The sequence below is a fragment of the Macadamia integrifolia genome, unplaced genomic scaffold, assembly GCF_013358625.1.
Source record: "Macadamia integrifolia cultivar HAES 741 unplaced genomic scaffold, SCU_Mint_v3 scaffold1841, whole genome shotgun sequence".
In the NCBI taxonomy this organism is placed as follows: Eukaryota; Viridiplantae; Streptophyta; class Magnoliopsida; order Proteales; family Proteaceae; genus Macadamia; species Macadamia integrifolia.
Genome location: NW_024868379.1, coordinates 84,179 through 95,004, shown reverse-complemented (window position 1 = coordinate 95,004; position 10,826 = coordinate 84,179). Strand labels below are relative to the sequence as shown.

At 38.0% G+C, this 10,826-nt stretch overlaps 1 protein-coding gene across 1 annotated transcript; it reads right to left on the bottom strand.

Annotated features, from left to right (window-relative positions):
- Positions 1–2,561: 2,561 nt before the first annotated feature.
- LOC122064966 (receptor-like protein kinase FERONIA) lies at positions 2,562–5,581 on the bottom strand. The gene has a single exon (XM_042628756.1). It carries the CDS (start codon positions 5,537–5,539, stop codon positions 2,957–2,959), a length of 2,583 nt encoding a protein of 860 aa, XP_042484690.1. The 5' UTR covers positions 5,540–5,581; the 3' UTR covers positions 2,562–2,956.
- Positions 5,582–10,826: the final 5,245 nt, after the last annotated feature.

Here is a 10,826-nt window from a genome sequence, read left to right as displayed (position 1 = left end):
CAAATTACCTGTTAACTTTAGGAAGATTCAGAACCACCTCGAAGAATTTCTCCAAAACAACTAGCAAAGCTTTTTCAGTTACAGTAGGTTTGTGTTCCTCACTTTTACTACTGCCTCTTGCCTCCACACCAGAATCAGCACCAGCCAGTCCTTTTGTTGTAATGCTTTGCTTTTTCAAAAATGCAGCAGAGAAACCTGATGCCCAGACCTGGAAGATTAAAATAGAAAAAAAGAAAAAAGAAAAAAAAGAAAGAGGTGATTTAACATTAGTAAACGAGTTCTCAAAAGGGAAGGAAAGGCATAGTGCCCATCCATATACTTGTGGGACAGACAAGCAAAGGAAATATGAGCTCACCAAGTACACAACAAAGTGACAAGTACAGTAATTTGTCATTTCCCATTTAGCAGGGCAAAGAAAATGGCGAAGGGAACAAAAACCAAACAATAGATGAATTAACCAGAGAGGGAAAGGTAGAGTATTTGGCATCAGTTGAGTGTTCAAGATGGGAAACTACAACCAAATAAACTGAAATATTCAACAAGATCTCGTCTATTTGAAAATCAATATTATCATAACTGTATCCTGCTGTTCAAACTCTCTCCAAGGAAATTCAATAATAGTGACACAAAAACATAGCAATTGGATGTCCTTGAACCAAGTAAATCGTATTCAAGGGAACCCCTGTGGAGGTGAATTCATTCAATCTAATCCAGCCATGGCTCTGAACATATATAACTAACGTCTACTCAGTATAAGTCCCTTACAGAACAAAGAAGCCACAGCAACATTTCAACAGGCTCACGCTAAATTCACTTCACCAATTGTAGATTGCTTTCTCGCCCACAGCCTCTGTAACGTCACTGCTGGCAGAGGTTAGACCAGAGAGAGAGGGATTGAGAGGTTAGAGCAGAATTGAGCTGTGAAGAGAGAGAGAGAGAGAGAGAGAGAGGGGCGGTTTTAGTTAGAGGAGAGACGTGAGAGAGAGGGGCTAAAGGTAGAGGAGAGACGTGAGAGAGGGAGACTTTGTTTTTTTTTTTTTCAAGAGAGACTTTGAATTTCACTAAAACTGGATTAATTTAAAAATAAATAAATAAATTAGATTCACGAGGTTTTGAGAGAGAGAAATACTATAGAAGCATGTTTGTGCGGGAAAAGGAAATCGGGAAAACCAAAAGCATAAGTAAATTAAGAAACCTTTCCCGCGTCTAAAATTCCTAAATGATTTTGGTGTTAATTGGCGACGGGAATAAAATTGCAGTTGCCAAAAATCAATGACTGGCTACAGTAGTGTTTTAACCGTCGCCAAATATAAATGATTATATTTTGTGACAGTATAATTTCTATCGTTGTTATAAATCAAATTATTGTTGATTGAGCATAGGATATGAGGCGACGGTAAAAAATTTACCGTTGTCTAAGATATTATTTCACTACGGTATTAAAAAATTCCGTCGCCTTAAATAATTTTTTGTAACATTTAAATTTAACCCGTCGTTATAAAATGATGTTGCTACGGTATTTTTAATTTCTTCGCTGAAATTTCGTTTTGGTGACGAGTATTATTTTACAGTAGCCATAAATGTATTAGGCAACACTGTCCATTTTACGGTCGCTATATATTATATTTGGCGACAATAGTATTTTTTTACCGTCATCATAAATGTGTTTTCTTGTAGTGTATAGTCGTAAAATAGAGTATAACTTTTCACTTTTCTTGATGATGACTGCCACTGTAGTTCATCCCTCCTTTCCGATGTTTTTTCTCTCATTCCCCATATTTGGACATTGTGAATCTTTGGCTCCCACCCTTTTCCTCTTTCTGTGTCTCTCTTCCTTCATCCCTCTCTACTCGCCAATAAGTGTTAGTGGACATTTGTTCTACCTATGGGAGAAAGTTTGACCCTAACAATCTGAATCTAAATAGGGCTTGAGCCAAGTTTTCTAACTCTGAGGGTTATTAGAGTCAAAAAACCCCAACCCACCCAAGGTTGGGTTGGGCTCAGGTTGAGACCTCAACCCAGTCCAACCCGACCCAACCCGGCCCAAAATTTAACCTTGAAATTTTATTTTAGAATTTAAGGCTTATGTTGGTATTTATTTTTCTATAATTTTTTTAATGTATAGAATATGAGTGGTAAAAAAATGTCAATCAAAATTAATCCAACAATTGTAAAAGCTAGGGTCAACCCAATGCAGCCTAGCCCAACTCAACCCAGCCCTGATAGGGTCAATTAGGGCCGGGTTGAATTGGTATGAAACTAGTAGGGTTGGGCCTGAACATGAACCCGACAAGGTTAGATTGGACCTATGTTGAATTTTGAGAACCTCGGATTAGGTTAGGGTTTTAAGAAACCTCGCACAACCCAGCCCTATTTCACCCCTAGACTTCTACCCATAAAATTCTTTTTGACAGTCCTCGGCCTCCGGTGACACTATAAGGTCTCTTTGTGTTGTATGTAGTGTGGACATCACTAGAGAGGTGTATCAGTTCTGCATTTTATCATCTTAACACATAATATCTAAAGGGTAAACTTGTACGGCCAAGAAAAATTCGAAGTTAAGTAAAACAATCCATTCCATTGCTTTATTATAAGGATAATATTGATACATGATTTCTAAAAATAAGAAAACAGTGGCACACAAACACACATAGGCTTTTGCCAACCCTCATTATAGAAGAGCGCAGATTAGGTTTCCATACGAAAATTAAAATCATTTTTTACGAAAATGATTCACGCAGATGGAATGCACAAAGATAAATCCCTAGTGTAGATTCCATCTATGTAAATCAGATGGCACGAAAATGATTCTAACATGAAAACCTGATCTACACAGATTATAGAAATGACCCCATAATACGACACAACCTAAACATCAAATCTTATTGGCTGGGCATTGGAAATGTGTATAATAAGGGAAACAGTAGGTTAGGAGTAGGCATCACCACATGCTCCTTCAGCCGCTGGCCATAGACATTTTCCGACGTCTATCCGCCGTCGTGTCTGAGGAACTCCTTCTCAGGATTTTCACGCTATTAGTGTTGCTAGCCCTCCTCCAATCGCACATGCTATAGCTATTGCCACCTCCACCACCATCACTATTCCCTGCACCTGACACCATCATCTCAAGGTTGCCCTCCGTTTCTACGGCGATATTATCTTCATCCGCAGTCTCTTGCAACTGTAATGCAAACTCTAGGTACCACAACACTTCACTCATCGTTGGCCGTTCGATTCCCCATTCAGCAACACATTTCACTGCAATCTCTCCATAACTTTTCAAACTATTTGATGCAATCTTACCCCTTAAAAAAGGATCGACGATTTGATTGAGGGTCCCTTTCCTATAACATTGTGCAGCCCAATCGGGCAAGTACACTTGCTCTGCGTCAACCTGCCTGATGACCACTGGTGGCCTCCCACATAGCACTTCAAACAGAACTACGCCAAATGAGTACACATCGGATTTCACCGTGATTTGATGGATTTGAAAGTATTCTGGATCTATATAACCATGAGTACCTTTCACTTGTGTGCTGACGTGGCTCTGTGAGAGGTCCATGGGACCTAATTTTGATAACCCAAAATCAGAGACCTTAGCCCCCCATTTTTCATCCAACAAGATATTTGTTGTCTTCATGTCGCGGTGGATGATTGTATGCTCTGCGCCTGAATGAAGGTACTCTAACCCCCGTGCAACTCCGATGCAGATCCTGAGCCGTTGCTTCCATGTAAGCGGCAGATTATGGCCATGGGTACTATAAAGATGTTCACGGAGGGTACCATGGACCATGTAATCATAGACAAGGATCAACTCTTCACCTTCTTGACAGAAACCAATAAGAGAGACGAGGTTGTTGTGACGTAGATTGGAGAGCATTTCGATCTCAGTCTGGAACTCTCGAGCACCCTGTGCTGACGTTGCATTACCTCGTTTCACTGCAACAGTAGTTGCACCACCGTCGATGTGGCCTTTGTATACTCTACCAAACCCACCGATACCGATCACATGAGCCTCGTCAAAGTTTTCAGTTGCTGCAATTATCTCAGCAAAAGTAAATCGACGACAACGGTTGGTTTTCTTCGAGACCCTGCTTTTCGCCTTCGCATTCCTTCTCACACATGTAATGAAGAAAATTACAAGACCAAGGGTAACAAGAAAAACACTTACGATGGCTCCAACGATTATGATCACAAGATGCACAACCCAATTATGTTGATGTTCACGAAGGGGGAGCTTCGTTGAACCTTGAACCAGTTGGGTTGGTGGAAAATTAACTCCAGCGAGATTGCCACTGGTCTGGTTCAATTTAAAGATTTCAAGCCCGTTTAAAAAAGCATCATACCATCTTGGTTTTTCATGTATGGCAGGGTGTAGTGCAAGCCATAGATCTAATTTCCGTCCACTTGAGCTTCCCATGGACACAATATAATCCATGTACATAGGCACACCATTGCCACCACTATAATGGAAGACATCCATTTCATCGTTGGCAGTTTCATTTGCAATAAAGATATAGAACACCCTTTCATTAACTTTTGTGATCCAATAGCCAATCTCACAGAAATGGAGCCTAAGAAGATAATAGAATCCAGAATCAACACTGAACATCCAAGTCAAATTGTATTGGGCATTGATTGCAGGAGTTGGACCCATTGATCGGTAACTCCGGTAGACTATCTCTGGTGCAGTATATATGGGTACTGTTGATGGGTAACGAATCTCAACCGTCAAGTTATAATACTCAACACCAGTGGCAGCTCCGAATAAGTAATTGTCATCTGGAGACCAGGTTCGAAACAAGCTGCTTGTATCCTCATTTGGTATGATTTCATTTCCACCAACGTTTAATCTGTAAACCATCTCAAGGGCTGTGTATTTATCCAAATAGAATGGATAATGCTTAATACCCACAATAGGAATTCCTTTTTCAGGAATATAAAGATCGAGGGGCATGGAAACGATTTCAATTCCATTAATAAAGCCGCCCACGAAGCCATTTATGGAAGGATTTGATGAGGTTGGGGTGAATGTTATGTTCAATATATGGCCCTCGATATTGACACAAAATTCTTTGGTAAAATACTCATGCATGAGGTAATTTGCAGTAAGGGAGGCACTAAAGTTATGGAGAAGAGTAAAGTTACTTACAGAGACAGAGAAGAAGGACTTAGTTATATCATCAAGACCAGGATATGAAATTGGATAGAAGTAGAAACGGATGAATTTTGAGCCGGGTGAGATTGGAAGTGAGTACGTGAGCTGCGAGTAGAAGAGACGAGCTGTTGTGTAAGGAATTTGGCCTTGATTAGAGGCTTCAGATGTTGTTGACGTGTTGGGATGCGCAGAAAATATGAAGTTAGAGTTGACGTCTGTGGTCCAGTTCCGCCCATAATTTGTGATGTTGGAAGGATAGCCACAGTTGATGAAAAGATTATCGGCGACGGCTATAGAAATTATGAGATGGAGAGCAAAGGAGAGGTGAAGGAGATTAATGGCTAGAAGGGTTATGGGGTTTCTGCACTGAGTGTTCCTCATTGAAATTAAAGACAGAAGAATAATCCATGTGAAGACTCTCCTAATCTCAATTCTCAACTGATTGATTGGGTTTACTGTGCCCTAGAAATTATAGTCTCTCAAAGTCAAAATTTTTTTCTTTTAGGATAGCATTCTCCACTTATCTGAGGTTTCATTGGAAATTAGAATTGATGATTGCTTTAGGAATCTCCTTTTTCTTCCTTGTAATAAAAGTATGATTACTTTCCTATACTTCTTGTGCTTGTCAACTTTAAATTATTACAATCGGTCGTGATAAAGCTGCCTTGACTTCTTTTGGTAGCATATTTCCTTCTTCCCCGACCTTAAGAATTATCTCAACCACTAGTGATGATGAAGTTCGTAAAACACGTGCAATAAATATTTTTCCTACTTCACCAAATATATATATATATATATATATATATCTTATCTAAGACGCCTGGTGGTTGATTCTTATGGTTGTATATATTATGCTGGGTTATCTAGGCTTTTTCTCTTCTTCTTCTTTGTTTTTGTCTTTTTTTTTCTGTTTTGTTTTTTTTTTTTTTTTTTAATCTGATCTTATAGTAAAAAGAATATTAAATAAGAGGTTCATTCATGGCTTGCCATGGTTGGTTGCACTGCTCAAGAGTGTTCAAGGGCTTGGTTAGTGGATCATGTCTCTTTGTGGCCTAAAAACGCACCTCTATTAATCCACTATGTTTCCCCCACTCCCCATCCTGGCCACTTTGAGAATCATTTCTTAACTCTTCTATGGGTCCCTTGATGGCTGCTAATGGGTATTTTGCATACACACACTAAAAAAAAAAAAAAATCAAAAACATATATTAACTATGTGACAACGTTTTCCATCATCCCTCAATGAAGTAACATATGGTCTGGATGTGACCCCTTATCTCTCCATATATCTTCCCTTTAATTGTACACTGTGGATGGACAAGAAAACTCAGGTTTAATAAACAGAGCACAATTGATAAATGTGACCTTATCATTATCTTAAAAGAAATACTGTCTTCAATGAATAATGTTCGATTCTACATCTGTGCATGTGCGATTTAAATGGAGACCATGGCGGTGGGATACTATGCTAGTCTCCCCGAGGATTAATCGAGATGCGCATAAGCTGGCCCGAATACATTGATTAACAAAAAAATAAATAAATCACAAACGTGCCATAGTGGAATAATGGAAGTAGAGAAGGGGTCAAGTCAATTAAGTAGAAAACAGATTTCTAGAGTTTTAGGAAATTTTGATCTAAGTATATAGACTCTCTTATCATTTATACAATTAATGAAATTATAACTATATGGGAAAAAAATTACGGCGATATCAGAGTACTACTTTCTTGTCACATAAAAGTTTTCTTCTTATTCTTGCCAAAAAAAGGAGTGGTGTGTAGATTCTTTCCCACACTAAAATTGTGGGGGAACTCTCTCCATATAAGTATAAATTGTTTGGGTAAAGCTTGGGCGCGTTAGCATTGTGCCCAGCACTGTGTCTACATCTCTCATCTCCTTTAGAAAAGTCCCCTTGCCCCTTGCTCCTTGCCCCTACCCCTCCCATTCCAACCCCCCTTTCCCGATTGGTTAAGCTACTAGCTTTAGGCATGCCCAACCTCCACCCATTTTACTTGTAACAAAAGTTTCCTTAATTTGTGATACCATGCATTGGCATGTTTGCTAGGTCCAAATTTTTGGATGTGTTAAATATCACCATCTAATAAATTCCAGCCCAATCTCATCTCTCCATGTGAAGATATAAAACTTAAAAATCGGTTGTTCAAATATTCCAAATTAAAGAAAATTCAGTTTAACCACTATAAAATACAAGGTTAGAGTCTCAACATGGTGTGCATACTTTGGAGAGAGAGAGAGAGAGGATGGAAACTTGGGATGTGACTGATCCAAGGGGTATCAAACAATTGGTTTGGCTGAAGGAGGCCTCCATACTGCTAAAATAAGCTGTCAAGGTACTCTTTCCTTAAAGAAGCAATGTGATTAACATTTTCCCTATTATAGAATACATTTGAATGCAAACAAATGTTACATCACTTGCAATGAAGGTTCCATCCGTTTTCATCTAAAATCCATAAGAAAAAAAAAATCTAAAAAAAATATTCTTTTACATTGCTTATTATTGTGTATAAAGAACGGGCCAAAATATTTCAGATGGCTCCTTACAATTTGCATGCAAATGGACTAGATATTTTATACTCCAAACTTTTCCATAAATTTTTTAGAAGAAAATTCCAACAACAGAGCAACAACTCTAACACGTGAAGGTATCCTCCAGGCGTAGTAGATCTAGTTTTATTCTAGCAAATAATCTATTACTTGAATGAATTTAAATTATCTGCAACATTGAATCCGCCATTTCTTTATCTTTTTGCAAAGGTTGGGGGTTGGTCACTAGATCAACTCTTCTTGAAAGTGCATCGATGCTTGCATGCATCACTAGTCTCACCCTACTCCTCACCCCTAGGGCCCAGTAGGCCACCCACTTCTTCTTTGAACCACCATAGTGGTGGGTCTACCTTGGCACTAAAATAATTAAAAAAAAAAATCTCATTTTTTTTTATTGAGAGTGCTAAACTTTATTTTTTATTTTTTTTTTATTTTTTATTTTTTATTTTTTATTTTTTATAAAGCTACCCAATTATGCTTTCTATTAGAGTGTCCAACCCCAAATTGAAATTATTAGATGAAGAGGACCATTTGGTATTTGAAATCATCCTAGGCCCAAGGCTATAGTTGATGTGGAATTACTTCTTCGCATTCCTTCATGATTGTACATATTATGCATGTAGATGGATTATTAATGTATTGTTGGTGTGGCTTTGATACTAACGTATCCAACCCAAAAACTTAAGCTATTGGATCGGCTAGATATGCCCATAATATAAGAAGTCATCTAATATACTAGACTTTAATTGATATAGGATTATTCCCTAGCAGTTTCTAGCTTGACATATTACCTCTTGCTTTACCAAACTAAGCTACAGATGCAACCACCATCATCTTATCTAGGAATCAAATGGACAATCCAAGTATTTAGTTTATAGAATTTCTGAATTGCCTTTCTTTCATTGCTCGTTTCTTTTTTAGTATCCATAATACCTTTTGAATGCTAAATTATTTTGGATACAGTTTTTTTAGGTGAATGAAAATATATTAAAGAAAAAAAAATATATACAAAGCTATGTCATAAGCTATCCCAAAGCCAAGACCAAAACAAATGAAGAAAGAGAGGAAAAGTTATTTCATTGGGAAAGGTGGAGCAGAGAGAAAGAGAGGAGTTGCTAGCGAAGGCTTTGTCTGGAGCAAGAAACATTCTATAATATTTGGGAATAAGATTTCATGCTTTTATTAGTTGAATAGATGGGACCCCATAGTGCCGTGCATCCGTCCTTCTATTGGCATGGGCCCACTACATGTGGATTCTAGGCATTGCATCTATTTCCCGAATCTAGGGAAATTAAAGCATCTTTATATTTAAGCAATCTTACGCTAATGTCTTCCTGTGTCTCTCTCCTCCCACAATAGAGGATATATATGTTATTTCTTAAGAGGGTAAGAGAGATAGACACAAGGAAGTGTTAGCATATGCTACACACAATCTGACAATATTCTTTCTTCCAACAAATTATGATTATTGGACTATGAGATTGAAATGAGACAGTGGCTAGGATATGCTCTATTGGCCACAAGCCATGGACATTTTCCATTTATCCATTGAATGTGACGAGCTCCATATCTTTTGGCTAAAAGTGATGCAGCCTTTGGAAACGCGTTCAAGGTTGCCTACACCAAGGTCGAAGTATAAGGCAATCACAAACAAGAAGGAAAAATGTAAGGTCCATAGTTCTGCAAGACCATGTTGTAACTCTTCAAAGTTACGGTCAAAACTCTTTTACTAATTTCCCAATCAAGTAACATTTAAATTAAAATTAAACATCTTAATTCTCAAGTCCTACCCCTATAATCCTATGGCTAAGAAATAATGATCAAAGCAATTGAATCTTAGTCAAGGTAATCCTAAGCATGGAATCAAGTATTGGTATCGGATTGGCCAGTTAGGATTGGTATCGGTTGAGACCGATCCCGATACCTGATCGATCCTAAAGCAGGTATCGGTATCGTCCTGGGTATCGGATACTGATCCGGATTGGCCAATCATGGTCTAGAATTCCTGATCACCCTGTGCTGATGTTGTATTCTCACGTTTGACAGTAATAGTTGTGGCTCCATCGCTAGTAAAGCCTTTTTATACTCTGCCAAACCCTCCAATACCAATCACACGAGCCTTGTTAAACTTGTCTATTGCAGTCATGATTTAAAAAAAATAATAAAAAAAATTAGATTTTTCATAATTTTCAATCTTTATCGAATCAAAATCTCCTGATTTGTAGATGATTAAGAAATCTCTAGGTGAAGTAGCATGAAAGTATGCCTCTGAATCAAGTACCCAAGTTAAACCATCATATGTTGAATTTACACAACTTATACCACACATAAAAAGGTAGAATTCTATTAGAAAAACTGCAGTGGTTCACCATAATGACAAATATGTAGATTTAAGAAAACACTCCTCATTTAAGGAGCTTTAGAAATGTGCCCTTGTCCTCTGACTTATCACCACCTCTCTGATGTTAATGCTGGTCACTTGGGGAACAGTTTGCAACAAGAGAGATGTTATCAGAGCGACTCTTGTTCCAGACTGAATTAACTGGGATTGATGTTTGGTCCTAATCTCTTGCTCCTCGTTAGAGATGCAACTGTACCAATCCAAGTATGTGATTAATATCATAAACAACTACAGTGGAATGCGATAACAACAGAGCAACAGATGTAGGTTCTAGAAATGTCATTCTCTTTGAGGAGCTTAAGAAATGTGACTTTGTCCTCTGCTGTTGCTATTGTTCACTTGGAGGGTAATCTGCAACTATAGAGACGATATTAGAGCGACTCTTTTGCCACATCGAATTTATTGGGTCTGCTGCTTGGTCCTAGTCTCCTGCTTCCCAGTGGAGGTGTAGTTGTATACGTCTAAGAATTGGCTCCTTGGTGGACTTTTTTACCGACTGATAATTCAAAAGTGAGAAGACCACCTATAAAAACAAAAAAGAATAGATAGTACATTTTCATTATAATCATGCTGTAAAATATGATCTATACAAAAAAGAAAAGAGAAAATTACATGATTACCCATTTTTGGATTTTCCTTTACAAAATTACCCACAAAAGGTTTTGGTTAATAAAAATACCCAAAATTGGGTTTGATTTTACAA